The sequence below is a fragment of the Melanostigma gelatinosum genome (assembly GCF_949748355.1).
Source record: "Melanostigma gelatinosum genome assembly, chromosome: 2".
NCBI classification, from domain to species: domain Eukaryota; kingdom Metazoa; phylum Chordata; class Actinopteri; order Perciformes; family Zoarcidae; genus Melanostigma; species Melanostigma gelatinosum.
Genome location: NC_136635.1, coordinates 16,643,206 through 16,661,817, shown reverse-complemented (window position 1 = coordinate 16,661,817; position 18,612 = coordinate 16,643,206). Strand labels below are relative to the sequence as shown.

Genomic DNA, 18,612 nt, shown 5'->3' with positions numbered 1-18,612 from the left:
TCCAAATATCTAACAATCAAACAGACATTTTTTCTCCAGAAGAGAAAATAAAGCAAAAGTAATTTTTGTTTGTGTACAAACCAAAAATGATCCAATAAATTAGTCTCCATTTAGAACCCTGAGATACATGAAAAGGTCAATTTATAACAGGTTTTTTTTTTTCTTAGAGCTTCACTCTAAGAAAAAGCCTCACACTCATAGACCTGTGAGTGTACTATGAAAGTCCCTCATTAGCACAATTCTTCCCTGCACCCCTCCAAGATATCATATAGATGTTGTACTCTGGATAATGGAGGAATTTGTGATCAAATCCCATACATAGTATTTCGGGACGGCAGTGTGCTGGGGATTCATCCTGTTGAAGGAAAACTGTTCTTTTATTCTATTTCCTCTTGAAATCGCTCCATTTTAATACTGGTACAGCATTGAAGGTGGAAAAAAAGAGAAGACAAAGAAGAAAGATTATTATTGTGTCTGCATGTGAACTGTACACATTTCTATTTCTATCTTAGCTCAAGTCACATAATCTTGCATCATACAGAGAAGTGTCTTTCTTTGCATGTGTGTGTCAGTGTGTGTGATCTTGAAGAAGGCCTGATGAAGGAAAGTTTCTGACTTTGTAATATTGGAGTGCCTCGCCCCAGAGGCTCCCCCTCGACAAGTCGATGACGCACTTCCTGACAAGGTGGTAGGAGGATGCGTATGTTGGGGGTGATGGCGAGGACCAGCTAAATATACACCAGCTGTGGTGATGGTGCTAAAGGCTTTCATGTGCAACCAATCATGCTTCCTGACTCGTGCAGGAGGAGGATCCTGCTGCTGTATCCTGAGCCAACCGGCGCCAATCCAGAGCCTGTTGTGGGTGGGGGTGTCGTTGTCCAGCATTCTTGTAGAAGTGCGACGTATAGATCAGGATCATTTAAGGTCTTGAATGCCATGATACCATGCTGTATTCTGCATATCTATGTACGGCTCGTGAACACGCCCACGGCTCGTGGGACGCAGTGATCCTTCATTAGAGCACATGGACAGCTCACGTGTGGATGTATGTGTCTGCAGAAAGCAGGAGAGGCTGCATGAAGTTACCCAAAACAAATACATTTCTCTGTTTGCAGTTATTTTAATGAAGCAACTCCCAAAAATGCTAATGAGTGACTCAGAAAATGTTGAATAATGTATGCGGTTTGGAAAAAGACAGAGTGATGCAGCAGTAAATGCTTTGATTGTGATACTATGAGGAGAATAATTCCTGTCATTAATTCAGTCATAACTGATGTTACGTCTCCTGCTTGATCTTAAGTCGATGTCCTATCTAAAGATATATACTTTCTCATTATCCTGTGAATCGCACAGAGGTGCTGGAGGCACATTGTGCAAATCAGGACCTTATTTATGAGCAGCATAGGCTCTCGGGGGCCCGAGCACAACATGAGCGCAGCCCCCGAGTCATTAAAGAGTGATTTTGGCATCCACTTCCACTCCTCTCACACACACCCCCTCCGCTCCCTTGAGACTGTAGCAGCACCTGCCCCCCTCCCACATTTGAACAGCCATTTAAGATGCTGAACATATGCACACGCATTCTCTCAATTTAGCATCCATGCTGTCAGACGCACATGCTGTATTTATATACATGATGCAAATGAAAACTTTAAACCCAAGAGAACATTTCAAGAGTTGCCGGATGACGTGTTTCTGCACGTAGACTTGCATCAATTACGTAGACACAGAGGCTGATGTTACCTTGACTTTTTATTTTTTATTTACCTTTTCTGTGGGGGAAGTGGCAGGTTTTGTGAAATAGGCGGATTGATTGTCACAAAGGGTTATGGGTCACCTCCCTCACTTGCACCGGGACGGGATGACGGTTCTGGCTGGTTGACTGTGAGAAAATACCATTTAGGGGTGACTGGTGACGTGTTTATTGAGCCTGTCAAATTAACAAAAGCAATGGGCTGAACCGGGACAAGAGTCACAACAACACGCACACACACACACACACACACACACACACACATGGACAGAGAGCATGTTTTTAATATCCCCTGATCCAGAAGTTGTGCATCAATCACACACTGATCTCTGTGTCACCTTGGGCTTTTCAGAGCTCGTGCAGAGTTGTTTGACGTCAGTGATGTTAGGAGAGAGAATGTGGTTCTTCATACGGCTCTTCACAGTGCAGGAACCCATACAAAATGTCTTTAAAGATAGGCATGGAGGTTAAACTACACAGGAAGGAGATGATCAGACAGGTACTCTTCATCAACTTTAAAGGGGATAGTTTAGCAGGGTTGGATTATTTCTTGTGTTGTATGTGACTGTCATTCATCTATTTATTTCAGCTACATGGTCATGTGGTGAATATGTGTGAATGATATCTACAGCAGTTTTTGATTTATTTAAAAACATTTAAAAATCTGAAATAAGTATTATGATTCATTTTGTATGACTATTAACATTTGATTCATTGGTCTTTGAAATGTTTCATGTTGATGTTTATGTAAAAAATATATATTTCTCAGGTTTTACATATTTCTCTTGTCCCAAAAAAACATATGTATAGCAATGCATGTGACTTCAGTGGAGAACTCATTCACCTAAAAGTAACAAAAACATGATGTATCTCTACTCAGGCTCAGGTGTACTGTTTTGCTTTGTTGTACAGTAATTCCTCTGAAGATCATCTGTGGGAACTGTGTGCTGAAGGTTTGTTGGAGGAGGTGGGGATCAGCTCCTAAATCAAAATAACACCTCCAAATCGCTCGATAAGTGCTCCTCCTCCCTCTCGTCTCCATTAAGAGGTTAGAGCAGTCGATAGCTGCAGCAGAACACTGGGGACCGACCCCATTGATTTCACCGACGGGGAAGGAGGGCAGCCATTAACTGAGGCCTTTGTGTGGCCTTCGTGGAACAGCTACACGACTGAAAACACGGCTGTCAGGGTTTCACCCACTGAAGATCATTCCTTCAACATCAGTATATTAATGTTACTGCGTCTTGCAGTGAGTAATAAAAAATGTTCATGGTATGTTGTGAATGTCTTTCTTGTTACAGTATATACAATTGTCACAATGTCTGCGTCAGTTGTGTTTATTCTTGCCCATTCTGCCTCTCTGTCCCTCCTTTCAGCCACATTTCCACATCCTCAGGTCCCCTTCATTGCATATTAATCTGCTTGTCCACGAGATCAGACTTTTCCACCCACCCCAGTCACCTGACCACATCCAGTCACTTCTTCCTGTAGTAATCCCTGCCCACCTGCTCGCCTGCTCCCCGTTTCCCACATTAGTCTGGCAGTGTATATACCGGCCCTTTTAGCCTAGTTTGTGTCCACTCTCGTTTTCCCAGTCTTTGTTTCCACCTGATCCACAATCTGATCTGACCTGTCTCACTGAAACCTCACAGAGCCCTTTCTCAACATCAAATCCCTTATATGTACAATAAACAGAATACATCCACTGTGGTTTTGAACACTGTTTGACTGGTGGGGCTGTGTAGATGTTGAGATAGCCTCATGAAAGACACTGAACTTCCTTCTTCTTCTTCTTCTTCTTCTTCTTCTTCTTCTTCTTCTTCTTCTTCTTCTTCTTCTTCTTCTTCTTCTTCTTCTTCTTCTTCTTCTTCTTCTTCTTCTTCTTCTTCTTCTTCTTCTTCTTCTTCTTCTGGGGAAGTCCATAAACCAACAGAGATGACTGTCTTAGTTTGACTGTATACATGTTCGGCCAAGTATCTCAATATCTGTTGTAAAGAGAGACAGCTGTCAGGTTTTCCTTTGACCACAATGTTGGCAGTTGGATCCGCCGCTCCTAGTCTTTGCATGACCAAGTGTCCTTGAGCGAGACACTGACCCAAGTAGCTCCCGCGGTGGTTCAGTCCCACTGCTCCTACAGCCATTCATGTGTCGTTTAAATATTTATCAGCATCCATAAATATTGATTATGTCTTTTTCCGTTATTGTGCATCGGTTATTGCAATTTTAACAAGTTGAGTTATTAGCAACATGTGAATACGTAATGTAAAGTGTAGCAATGGTCAAGCTAAGACATGGCATGATTGCCTTTTTTTGTTCTTCACTGTCTCACTTTTTTTTATTACTTTTTCTTCTTTGTTGCCAACACAAATACTCCGGACACACACCGTTTTTTTTTTTTTTTTATTAAAAATGATATAGAGTATTTCAGTTCGACACCAACAAACCTGTCAATTTACACAGCAACAGAAGGCATATAATCACACTGTAACTTCAGAGGCACAGAAAAGGGAAACTTTGAACGACTTCAAGTTGCACACTTGTCATTTTTGAAAATGTACAATCACCTGTTTAGATTTCATCCTCAATGTCGATGCATTTTGTGACAATGAAATCAGGGTTGAACAGCTGGAGAGAGGAGGTGCACATGGTTAAGTAGGGCAACAAGGGTCCAGCCACTGAATGAAGAACATTAACTCAAACTAAAAAGTGAGGAGAGAGAGGGAACATGAAACAGAAACATGAAGAAGAGCGTCCGCCTCTCAGACGGAGCTCTTTTTATCATTCTCATCTGGTGAGCAGCCCTGTCACAAACTCTTGTTGTCAAAGATGTTTGTGTCGGACTCTATTACTATATTCTTTGTACATATATGTCTGTGTTTTTTTCTGTTTATTTATTTATTTTCTACATTTGTTATCACAAAAAAAACATGACTCTTAAACAAATGCATAAAAAACGGTTACATAATGACTGTTCATGACGTTTTGACCAGAACTATGGATTTATTGCTTTGTACACTGAGTAATGTTTGGGTGCCACCTGCACGCTGTGGGTCCAAACGCTGGAACCTCGCTTCTGATGGTCTGTACTTCCTTAAAAAACATTTGACTTCCAGCTAAAACCCAGCTCTGCTCTTCACCTTTGGTTGATTGTGCAAAGAAATTGAAGCATCAGTAACAGTTTCTGAGACAAATGCAAATATGTTTGAAAGAAAAGGAAACGTAAAAAAGGACACACCACAAATTGCACTTTGTTCCATGCATAAATACACATCCACACACATCTATATCGTGAAGCGCTGACTGAGAGTCTCCACAGACAAATGAAACAAACGTTTCCCCCATCAGACTGTTCAGTGTAAGTGCAGAATGAGGACAAAACACATTCTGGAGTGTGTTTTGCTGTTCAGGAGCCTAAAACACGTTTCATTACCAGACTCCCATAAGACACATCATTATTACATTATTCATCTCACACCTACTCTATTAAAGAAATCTCCTGTTTTGGTGAAGTTTATGCAAAGTATCGATTTATGTAAACATTGAAATACTTGTTTAGGAATGTTTACTTTTTTAATGTCGTTTGACATTTCAAACTCGTCTCCCTTTAGCGTTAAAGTGAAATGAAAAAGGACGTGATCCTACATGAACACTCAACTTTCGACTTAAGTTGGGACAGTTTTGATTATTTCACATCATAGATTCATTTTGATTGTTGCTTTTTTCGTCATATTATTTGATGGCAGGGATAAATTCTTGGTTTTAACATTAAAATGACTCTTTTATCCATTTGATCATATAAATATATTCCATATAATTTTAATTATACATTTTTGTCTTCTTCTCATCAAACATTATTAGGTGAAGTAATACTCTCATACTGATTTTGATTAATCTTAAACTCTTTGCATTGCACAAACCCTTCATACGGTTGCATATGACTGTTGATCTATAAATGTAATCTATTAACTTGCATACATCTTTACTCTGTAGTTATCTCTGTTATATATGTTTTAGTTCAGACAAATCTTTCAACAATGCACCGGTGCAACTAGACTTTTAACAGTTATGGTAATGACAATGGCTTTACTTCTGCACTACACTGCTGAGATGTGACGGATTAAAATTGCTAAAATCAAAATGCTGATCTGCAGAGATACCGAGTCATCACATGTAGCAAACATTAGACAGACGGGTTTTTTTTGTTTTTAACCTTATTTGAAAGTGTAACCAAACAGTCATCACAAGTCATCACAAGTCATTATTATGCCATTATTATGCCACTCAAATCTCTACACAAGCTCACTTACATGTTAAGGACTTTTACACACACAGAAGCCGGTGATAAGAAAACAAAAATCATCATATAGTGCCCAAAGAAGACACACTACTCTGAGTGCAGAGAGATACAATACAATCTATATCGACACAGGGTCTAGTTTCTGTTCACCACGCTGTGGAGTGACATATCAATACACTGTAATGGCTGGCTTGTAGGACGTTGTACTGTCACAGTTAAGTTGATGAATAAGGAGTCGGCACTCTGATGGGCAGCTCCTATGTAACCCTACTGGCTTCAGTGTGGTCAGGAGGCCTCGGCTGATGGGATACAAATGTTCACATTTACACACAACTGCACTCCGAGTGAATATATCTATTATCAATATGCATAATAATACATTTACAGACCAATTTGATATGTGATACACCTCTATTGATCCAATATCTTTGAATTTTGTACACACTTTAGCAATGTTTTAATTAAGTTGATGCTTTTTTTGGATTTGTTTTGGGATTTTCGATACAACAACGGATTGTAGTTTTTCTTGTTACTCATCTGTCGATATTTTTTGACTAAATTGATGCACACTCAGGAACATCAGTCTACTCATGTGTCGGTGAATGTGTGTTTGGGTCTAGGAGTATCCCTCATCCTTCCTGTATCCGTAGCCTCCGGCCTGTGCTTCTTCCTGGACGTACTCCTCTGTCTTCTCCCAGCCTGAGGCCCAGCCTCCGTTCACCTGCGTGGTTGCACCGTAGGATTTAGCCGGACCTCCAAAGGCCCCGTAACTTTGAGTGATGTCACCCGTCTCTTCTGCCAGCTCATCCTCGTCTATGAAGCCACACTTCTCCTCGCTGGTCAGTTCTGGGTCGGCCCACGGCTGTTTTTCTCCCGACGCAAAGATCCCGTAGAAGATCACACCCCCATAATGCACCATGGAGGCGATCAGGAACACAGATTGCCACTCCTCTCGAGTCTGAAGAGCGAAGCGAACCCCAAAACATTTTTTATGTACATCTTATTGTGAAAATAACTAAAGCCAACAACAAAAAGATCTCACTTACAAGTATTGTCTGTGTGCAAGAGACATTGTCTAATATTAAAAACACATTGTTCCTTACCACCAACATATACACCACCCTGCTGCTGCAAGTTCTCACTAGCTCTCAAATGTGTGTTCATTTGCAGCTGAAATAGTCCCCAACACATGTATAATTTAATTATTTTTGAGAAATTTGTTTTCTGAATCTGTAATATTTCCATTTAATAAGCTGGTGCAGTCATGAATAAAACATTAAGTCTTGGGTTTCAATACATGACCCCATGTGACCATCATGTAATGTACATATACATACTTTCATATATTTACTGTCCAGGCACCACGAATCAAGGAGTATTAGAGGAGCGAGTAAAACATCTGTCCTATTAATTGAATCATAATGTTTTCTGTGTACTAAATCATTACGTCTGCATTTGATAGCAATTATGTCTTATTTTAGGACGACATGTTTTAAATAGAATCTCTACAGTATTCATTTAATTTCTGTGTTTTACTATATCGGCATTCATAATCTGATTATAGTTCAGCCAGCTTTTATGGAAGATTCACAGGAAGAGTTATACTTGTTGAGGAATACATTGATAAACATTTATACGTGCTTAACAGCTGCTTTATAGTTTGTTTCAGACAATTCATTAATTACTGTATTTACTGTTCTGAAATGCTAAATAGGGGAACTTAATGTTGCTGACTTATCTATAGGTCTTTAAGACCTTTAAGACTTATTGCACACATATAATGAGTGGATGTTTATTTGTGCCATTTTTGGTGCCTATAAATGGAGAAGCTCTTACCTTGTTCTTTGTCATAGTACCAACAATTATTGGGCACACCATCCCAGACAGGGTACCCACACCATTAGAGATTCCCATTAGGATACTGGCGTAGCGCGGTGCGATGTCCAGGTGATTGACATTAAAGCCTGATGCAGCAAAAAAAAAGCAACCACATTCAATTTTAATATTGTTGATACATTTCACCTTTTTTCAATTACGACAAGGCCAGACAACCAGATTAAAATGCCAAATTTAGGCAAACCACTGTGACAGTATGTATCAAAACAGAAGCTGGACACAGTTTTAGATGAAAGTAGCCCAAATGGTGCCCATCTTTTTGCAGAAATAGGCAGTAACTCGCCACACATTCTCCTCCTCCCCCACAGTGACTGGCTGAATGAGTAAGTGTCCTCGCGATCTGCCTCACACTGCCTGCCTGGCAAATCCCCCGAGACAGCTAGCTAGCACTGAATTATTAAACACTCCAGGAGAGCGCTCGAGAACAACCGGCAAGAATTTTGCACACAGTCACAGACCTCAGTACCATCAACATCAGCAAAAGATCTGTTGAATAAGTGGCTGAAGAATGTTGAAAAGGTTCATTTTGCCCGTCAGTTAAAATGTGTTACAAATAATATCTGTGCTCTGATGTCTTGGGGAGGTCTGTAGCTACGCAGCTTGTATTGATGAAGCTCAGTGCTGGTGTTGTTGGTGTGTTTAAAAGAGAACCATCAATTCTACTGCATCTGCAACATCATCAAACAACAGCAAACATACCGATGCTTGGGATGGTAACAGAATTGTTTTGTATTTCAAATACATTTCAACAATGTTTGTTATACTGTTTTATAATCCCTACACTCATACTTCAGCTGCATGTCAAAGAGTCTGGAAAGGACCGACTATCTTATCATCGAAGTAACTCTAGTTTAGGCATAATGTTCCGCACTTACATGCTCTCAGCTGGCTAACCCTAACCCCTTCAAATGTGACTTCCAGCCTCATTGGCCCTTCTTTTGTGAAAGCTACACACATTAGACCGAGTAAAACATCACACACTTTTTATATGTAGTATGTCATCCACGAAATTCTACCTGAATTACATTCTGATTGAGCAGAAAGTGTGTTTTACTTGTACTAACCTGATATAGCAAATCCACTGAAGCCCACTGCCAGTACCAGGAAGGAGATGGCCATCCCTTTGCTGTGGGAATATCCCACCACCAGCAGCAATGTGGCCTCCATGCCAAATCCTAACAGAGATAGACAGCAGGTCACACACACACGCGCACACACATACACACACACACACACACGCACGCACACACAGAAACACACAAAGCCCCACGGGCTGTTGGGCATGGTAGTGCCAATTGAATTAATCATGATACATGGTCTGCACTCAATTACCCAAGGGTAGATGTAAAAATCAATGCACAGTCACAATCAGCGAGTCAACTAAGTATTGAACAGAAAGAATATAAACACAACCATCTCTCTGGCAGTGAAGAGCAACAGAAATAAGAGCAGTATGGATCTAACAGCGTTAGGTAACACCCTGTATCTGAGCAGAGAGAGGTGTGGAAAATGATATTTCATCCTCAGTTCAGACTTCTCACCTCCACAGTTCATGATTTTCCTGACAGTGGTAGTCGTTAGGATGTTCCTGCTGCGGAGGTAGTCGGCCAGCTGGCCGCCGATGGGCACGATGATGGTCATCACCAAATGTGGCAGCGCGGACAGCATGCCGACCTTCAAGCAGAAAAAAATCAACCAATTCAGGCAACATGACACATTCATGATAACTTTTTGAGGAAATACAACATCGTTTAGTTTCATCACCGACAGGGACATTCACCACACATGTCCACCACACATGACAGACAGACTATGGTCCCAAATAATCATGGCTCATGAGCTTTTTTTTAATTTAAAAACAAAACGTTGTTTTTTTACTTCTGTAAATCGTGGCAAATAGCATAGTGTTGCCATGAACACTACTTTTTTTATTTCATTGTCTGAATTTTGAGGGCACTATAGTGAATACATTTCACATGTTTTGGACAAAGGGTGAGATTCCAGGTTGTTAATGACTTAATAAACTACAGAGATGTTTTCCCCCAAACTTTAACTTTGATTGTTGCTTTTTTTATCATGAATATTTATTGTTATGATGTTAAATTAAGTTTTTAGGGGCTTTATGAGATCATGTAGCCTGATGTTACATTGATTGTATGTTTCAATATGAATCACTTGTTCTACGGCTACTTATTTATTCATGCTATTGCAGGTGGCCCGTATCATTTTACCTGGAACAATCAGCAGCGTCAAATGATTTGTGATAGTGGTTACTTACTATCTTTGTATCCTTTATGAACCAAAGCTGCCTTGTTTTGTAATGTGTCAGTTCATGACATAGGACCACAGGCCACCAGTTGCTGACATTGATTTTGATAATGAATCATTCCAAGAGCAAAGTGTCACATGCTCAGCTCTAAAACGTTTGGCACTAGTGTTGAGGGATTATTTCCAGTGCATTTGAATCTATCATTTATCGATCACTCAATACATGCTCCACGTTTGTCACCATGTCCACTGACTTGTATTGTAAGCTCACCTTGCTTATCTCAAAGCCAAAGACTTCCTCAAAGTATGCAGGCTGGCTGATCAGCAGCAGGTAAAACGTCCAGCTCCTGCAGAAGTTGGCCACAATGATTGCATAGACGGGCATAGAGGTGAAGAACTTCTTCCAGGGGGTCTTGAATTTCTGCAATCGATGATCAAAAAGGATTGCATTTTACATAAATGCGTTTGATAGCGTCTCCCTGACAAACGACAAAAGGTGATGAAAAGGGCCGATGGAATTGAAGTATAGTACTTCTAGTACCCTGTACAACAAAAAGGGTTGAGAACAAAGAGGGCTGGGTGGATTAAATGATATTCATTGTCCAGATTGTTACCTCGCCAGCACCCGATAGGTTGACGCTCTCTCCAATGCTCTCCTCTATGTAGCAGCGTTCCTCATGAGTGATGGTAGGATGTTCACCAGGGCTCTCATAAGACACAAGGACCCAGAACACATACCAAAAGATGCCCAAGCATCCTGCACATGACAGATAGAAAACGTGTCAGAACTTTAGATCATGACAGACAAAGTACTGAAGCCAATTTTGACCTCAGCTGTATACACACACAAGAGTAGTTGGCAGTCTGATCTTTCCAGAACGCCTGAGAGAAGGAAACCCAGACAGGAGAGCTCACTGTATCCAGTCCAGTGAGAAACATGGAGGGGGGGGGGTTATATATTGACACAGGGGGGAGCAAATCAATACGCAGTCTGCCTGGATAAATCCATTTGACTTTCACTGAGTGTCAAACTCTCAAGGTTTTAACCAGCCTGCAACACACGCCTTTCCACATATACACATATTCATATTTACTTTATTGTATTAATGAATGAATTTGACATCTCATATTTACTCATGCACATATCACATGCATCATCGATCCATCTCACCATAGACATAGAACACAGAGGACCAGCCTGAATACTGAACCAGGATCCCAGCCAGAGGCATCGCTATCACAGCACCAGCATAAGAGCCTGACAGACGGCGAGACAAGGTAGTCAAGTCAGACTTCTTCACCACTACGGTAACAGCACATCATTATTTATTAATGCCTAATCGGAGAAACTGAGAAATGAGTGTTTACCACAGAATGAGAGGGTGGCCAGTCGACTCCTCTCCAGCGGAGGAGCCCACTTACTCCAGATGCCATGACATGCCGGGTAGGTCACTCCCTAAACACACCACACAGAGACAGTCTGTGTTCATTCATGGTAAGAAACAGCAGAATGGAACTCCATGTTCTTCAGCTTATCATGTCAGCACTTCTGATGCACACAGTTTGTTTTTATGTATTTAATGAGAGTGGTCAATGCTTCATGTCGGCCATTTTTGGCATTTGGTGAAAATAAATATACGGGTTTTTACAATAAACAATAACAGGACTAAGCATTCATTTTTGATTGAGCCAATGAGGTCAATATCCTTATATAAAAAGAAACATAATTTCACCCATCATTTTCAAACATTATCAAGGCATTGTTATGCTTCACAGAAATTGTATTTCTGGATTATTGAGTTTAGGAATTACTAGCAGTCTAAGAGGCAAAATCCTTTTACATATGAACATGAATCAACAGATTCTGATATAAAACAAATTAACATTTCCACCCTTGTAATTAACATGAACAAATTGCTACAGAGGACCTGATGAGCTGTTCATGGAGCGAAGCAGCCCCGCAGCTATTAAATGTTCATCAGACACTAATCTGAACAAACTGTGCTGACTTTAAATGTAATCTGCACTTTCTTAGGAGAGCAGTGCAGTGCGCTATAATATTACATTTGTTTTTATTTATTCTCCACAAAACTGTTCAAACCTATAGCCTTCAATAAAGATGTGCTGTGATGCTTGATGATGCTAGGCTACTGGTGAGATAATTATCCACCATTAAGCATTTGATATTTGTCTAAAAACATTGAAATTATATTATAAACTCTCGTCCAGACATTCCACTGTCCTAACATATGAGCCCATTTCTACAAATGATGACAACATCGTTTTTACTTTACGTCTGTCATATTTGTGTATGTAACAACTCTAGTATCAGCTTTCTGTGTTTTGCTCTATAACCGACACATTGTATGAACATCAACTACACAGCAGGCAGATATCTGGGTGTTATATTTCACTACGAGGACTGATGTGTTTTTGCCTATCAGCCTTTTCATTTGCATCTTCCAGGACTTTGCTGTTGTGTGCAGATACAAAGTGTGACAGCAAAATAGGAAGCTGGACTATCCCACAAACACTCGGCTGTAGCGGACTGGATCAATACAGCTCTCACATTTCCTCTGGTTGAATATCCAGTGTTACAGTCTTTCCTTTGCTTTCTCCTGGAGTACCCTTTGTGTACTGTATTATTGCAAATCAGCTGTTAATATCCATTAACAGAAACTCCATCACACATGTGTAACCTTTATGTTCTATTGTTAGTGAGAATGTTTTCAAGACAGATTTTTACTTGTGAATCCATCCACAATTTTTTATTACAGGGCAGAAATATTAAAAATGTTGTAATACACCTGCTAACAAGCTCTTACCTCCACCAGCCCTTGTAATATCCTGACAACGATGACACACCCATAGTGGACTCGGGCAGCCGAGGGAATGAACATGTTGAAGATCGAGGTTAGCACAATGGCTGCACCAAATACCCTGGAAATTGTAAGATGTATTTTAAATGGAGCATTTCATATGTATCATAATGATTTCAACTGAACTGAATGAATGGCATTGCCATGTTAGCTCTGTGGTGACATGGAGCAAAGCATTGAAATATCACATGATGAAATATGCCTTTATGTTTTTTAAGGAAGCTTATCAGCACATTATTTATAATAGATAGCCATGGCAAATGATCAACTTATATATTCTACATGAAAGGTCATCACAAATTATCTTTGTCTTTATGTCGTTGTGGACACAGACACATCTGTCGCATGTCAAAACCTCTGCAGTGTAAAGCCTAATCATTTATTACGAATGTTCGTTTGTTGTGTCCTCGGTTCGGATTGGCACGCCCTCCTCTGACATCAGAAAAATAAATATTTCAAGGAGCAACGCCCCGTTAACAGTCGCGTAACAGATGCGCACGTGTCGCCTAGCAACCATTTTCAATTCGGTATAGGCCTACGGTTTCAAGAAAAGTGTTTTTTATGAAGAATGGCATTTCATTTTTATTTTACATTGACATAGATGCAAACAGAAGATGTACTGATCACTGTAATTTTTTTTTTTATAGCGTAGAATGACTTACTTTTCTGACAAGATGAGTCTGTGATTATTATAAAAGCAGCGGAGGGCCAGGCCATCCATAAACACAGAGCTATTTCTCATTTCTGTCAGGTTTTACCGCCCCTCTCACCTGCACGCGGGGGGCAAGTCCTAATCCGGTTGAGACTACTGTTGGGCACGAGACCAATTGATTCGATTACATCCTCGTGTCAATCAACAGGACAAGGAGGTGCAGGGAAATCAAAATGTAATACAAAAACGAGCGATAGGCCACATTAATAAGTTATGGCAGGTCGATTTGTTAGACATATATGGCCCCTTTTCAGAATTAGTGTCTGTCAATATTAGGCTATTGTTTGCCTTTTAATTTATAGAGCTAAACGTTCATAATTATAGCGTGCTCAATAGTTAGGCATCTAAGCAGAACCATTTTGCCTTCATGGTGGTTTTACCAAATCGCAAGATCGTGCATATCAACATTGAATTTCTAAAAACGTGCATCTTCGTATTAATGTTGTAGCATATAGTGTTTGTAATAAATATGATGACGCATCGGCAGTGCTCATGTGAATTAAAGCCTTTGGCGACAAGACAGGGTCTGGTCTCCATTCCCCGAGAGAGCGACGGATTAGACCCGGCTCCCCCCAGGGAGCTCATTAACAGGTGGCAGAAAGCCCTGACACCGGGAGCTGCACTTCAGAGCAGCTGACTGTCTGGCTGCTGCCTTTATGTGGTGAGACTCCGCCTGTGAATTCTTTAACCAATTCATAATTCAGGCAAGACGCCATTTTTTCCCGTGTCTGGCCTTGGCTGTCTTTTTTAATTGTCTGAATTTATTCCAGTCCCCATGTGTTCATTTTCGTTCCCTCCTTATTTTAGAAACAACAGACAATAAAAAAATGAGAGTGAGACGAATAGAGAGTCCAACTGTTCAGTCCTTTTGATTAATTGGCAAGAAATGGTAATAAAAAAAGATATAACCTGAAAGATGACTGTCACTGTGTTGTATTATTGGTATATCCCCAGGAGGACTGCCCTACCTGTTTGCTGCCAGCCTGGAGCATATGTAGCCTCCCGGGATTTGTGTAACGATGTAGCCCCAGAAAAATGATCCGTGAATCAGTCCCACCGTCTCTGGATCCCAGTTGAACTTGGCTTTCTGGGAGAGAATATGGAAAAACAAAACCAGTGGAAAAAAAACCAACATTGACGTTGTATTTGTTGAATGACCTCTGTTGAACATGTTTAGGGTCGAAACAAACGAAAAACGTTTATTCTCTGAATGGATTGATCTCAAGACAGGCCTGTTTATTAAAGGCCTGCAGCGGGTTATTTCAATCAGATTAAATTGGCATGTGCACCAAAATCATGCGTGCGTCCTGCACTGTAAAGAAAAACAATTGACAATCTGCGCGGAAGTAAAGAGTTGTGTATGAGATGTAGGTCGACAATTCGGTTATTATTTGGCCTAAAAGCCAAAAATACAAAATATTATTCAATTATACCTAAAAATCTATAGGCTGTTGTGAATTCTGTTATTGAGAAATATTTGTGTAGATGTATAGCTTATGTGTCTTTTTACTCATTTGCCTTTTATGGAAATAAATGCTGTCGATAAACTGTGTGTTTAGAATAACGTCAACTGATGTTCCATGATTTCCATACAGGGTACATTTTCTACTTTTAAAATTGCATCGCATAGCCTGTTTCCCAATATGTATTATGCATATGCTGTATATGTCAACGACGCTATCAACGCAAGTTGACATTATAAAACACGGGCAGCATCTTTATTGCGAATTAACGATTGGGGCATGCATTCAAATATCTGAAGCCTTTAAAAGGTTTTCTATACCCAAATACCCACTTCAATTGTGTACAAACTCATCAGCCAATGAATATTGGGGGCTATTTAAGTGATTGTATTGCTGAATAGGCCTGTGGGCCCTACACCGTATATCATGTGTGGAGGAATAATTGTTTCTTTTCCTGTCTTTTCTTTTCTTGAATTCGAGTCAGGTGTATTGTGTCTCGAGGCATGCGGTCTACGTTGCCTGTGCGTCAGGTGCGCTCGCTGCCGTTGCCACACCTCTGTGATGATGATCTTGCCGTTCTCGTGGATGGTGCTGTTGTTGACCATGCCCACTATGGCCACGCCCAGGTTACACCGGATACCGAAGGAGATGCAGAAGCCCAGGCCGCTCATGATGGCGATGATGTAGCGGCGGGGCAGACCGAAGCAGCTGCAGTCGCATAGCGGGGGTTTCTTCTCCACGGCCTCCCGGGGCCGCCCATCCTCTGTCAGCTCGATCACCTCCCCGGTTTTCTGTTTCCTCTCTATCACCCTGCAACAGCCAGGTGAGGACAGTTGTCAGTGTCCCCTGATCGTATATGATGCACCCCGTACAAAAATGTATCCTGTAATGGGAAACATTTCTGAGGAGGCCCGTTTCTATTTCCACTTGTGAGAATACTTGATAATAATATAGTTGGGCGGTTTGTGTGCCTATCTGAGAGAGTTTTTTATCATGTCAGGGAAGAAAATTCAGGGGGCAGCTCTTCCAGCATCAACATGATAAAAGCAGCTGTACGGATGGAGATGCCTCCATATTGTAGTTAATTCTGTCACACTATAAGGAGCGTCAAATCTGTGAGCTTCAAATCAGAGGACAAAGACACGAACAACGAATTAAAATCAAAACATGTCTTCTGTATTTGCACATAGGAAAATACAACGAATGGAAAAAAGAGACTTGGCCTGCAGAGCTGAGACCAGGCGAACATGTCCCTGACTGTACCGCATTGCAGCAGCCCACTCACTTTCACACTCATTAGCATTCACGGGGCCGAGCAGCAGCTCCAGCCTCCAGACACACACGTCTGTGGGCATTCCTCAAAGTCCTTCTTTTTTTTCTCTGCGTGAAAGTCACATTTATCGGCCACACGTTTTTTGTCCAAAAATCAGGACGCAAAATGATAAAAACCCAAACATTTAAATGCGTCTGCAAAATGATGAAAAGTAACAGAAGTAATTAATGAAAAGGAATCGAATGAAATGAAAATCGATAGGCTGGGACTTGCAGTTCTATTAATGGCCTTGGAAAAACATAACTGAGCTTTCCTGAAAGGTGATTGAAACCATATTCTGCAGCACATCATGCATTTATTTGCATGCAATTTTACTGTATTTCTACCTGAGATTGTAAAGAATTAAGATAAATGAATTAGCAGCTATGCAGAAACGAGCACGATGTCTTCAAGAAACCCCATTTATCCAGTCGGTTGAAATGGCCAAAGTGGTGTTTCTTTTGTTTTTAATATGAAACACATGTTGCAGGTTTATCATGATGCATGCGTCACTGGTTTTAAAAGATGATAAGAAATGCATTATAAATTATGAATGAATCCCCCAAAAAATTCGCGCGTGTTTAACCTGTCTGTCCGCTAATGAGATACAGGCCCCTGCATCAGGACGAACTGACTGCGTGCACGCTCTCATTCAGTGGCTTCTGAGTACACCCAAACCCCCTGTCATCAGCGCACACACACACACACACACACACATACACACACATACACACACAAGCACACACAAGCACACACACCACACACCCACACAAACACATTTGATGGCATCATTTTCCTCTCACTTCTAGAGGCGTGACTAGAGATCCCTGCAAGTTGTAAAACAATTGTGTCTGACCTGCACACCTACACACCATGACTCATGTCTGGATAAAAACAAGCATGCAAATAATCACATTTTAACGCGTGGAAATTGACGCGCGCCAATCTAGATTGAAAAAAAACAAAGCCTGTCCTTACCTGTACATATGACCCAGTGTCTTCCCCGCAAATTCCTTCACCCCCGCCGCCGCTCTCGTCTTTACTGACTCCATATCCAGTTTCTGTGTCTAGGCCTATTTCTCACTATTATTTTACTGCTTAATCGTCATGTTACGGCGCAGGATGGCCGACTGCTGGGGCTACAAGGAAAACAACAAACCAAGTTGTGATAAATCTGAGTCCAGGGAGGCGACTATCCAAAAGACGAGTCTAATTTTCACAATGAAGGCGCTAAAGCGAGTAAAGAGGAGGAATCAAACGACCTGTGCGCCTTCATCCACCACCATACCACCTCCTGCCTGGCGTACAGTAGTCGCGCCAAGTGCCATCACGACGGAAAACGAAAAGGAGTGAAATTGTTAGCCAGCGTCGTGGATCTGTTATGGATTTGTCCGGAATAAAAAAAAGAGAGAGAGAGTGAATGAACGGAAAAATAAAAGATCTCAAAGTTTAAAAAGCAGAAGTGGGTGTTTGGAGTAGCTTCAATAAATCAAAGAGGGAGTGAGACTGTATCGTGTCTCCTGTGGAGCGCGCAGGTTCATCTGACGTCGTGTTCAGCACCGAGGTCAGCGACAGCAGCTCCGCGTCCAACATCTGGCCAGTTGCTCAGCACAAATTAAGGCCAGAATCGAGATATAACATTATGATGCATATATATTTATATGTATGAGTCTGTTTTATATCAGTCATTTCATAAAACAACGGAGGAGAAGAGGAGGAAATGTCACCATATAGTTCAATCGTTCGCTTCATGTCGCAGCCTAAATGATGTGACATTTAATAGGCTACAACTTTAGATATTTAGATTATACATGTTTATTTCGCGTTTTTATTCTTAAATGTATATATATATATATATGTATATATATATATATATATATATATATATATATTTATATAAAAAAACAAGGATAGTCCACCCCATTTATGAAAGCTGCAGCTCTCCTGGGGGCGGTGCTATGGAAACCAAATGAGCAGGAGTGGATCCCCCCCCCAACAAGCTGCTCTGCTCATCGTAGGAATCCATCAATAA

At 40.9% G+C, this 18,612-nt stretch overlaps 1 protein-coding gene across 1 annotated transcript; it reads right to left on the bottom strand.

Annotated features, from left to right (window-relative positions):
- Positions 1-5,846: 5,846 nt before the first annotated feature.
- On the bottom strand, positions 5,847-17,632 carry slc17a6b (solute carrier family 17 member 6b; the record flags this gene model as incomplete). Its single annotated transcript, XM_079283317.1, has 12 exons — positions 5,847-7,008; positions 7,887-8,014; positions 9,011-9,121; positions 9,488-9,620; positions 10,486-10,635; positions 10,829-10,971; positions 11,386-11,472; positions 11,583-11,670; positions 13,040-13,154; positions 14,774-14,892; positions 15,823-16,078; positions 17,559-17,632. 12 exons carry the CDS (start codon positions 17,630-17,632, stop codon positions 6,667-6,669), a joined length of 1,746 nt encoding a protein of 581 aa, XP_079139443.1. The 3' UTR covers positions 5,847-6,666.
- Between the last annotated feature and the right edge of the window lie 980 nt (positions 17,633-18,612).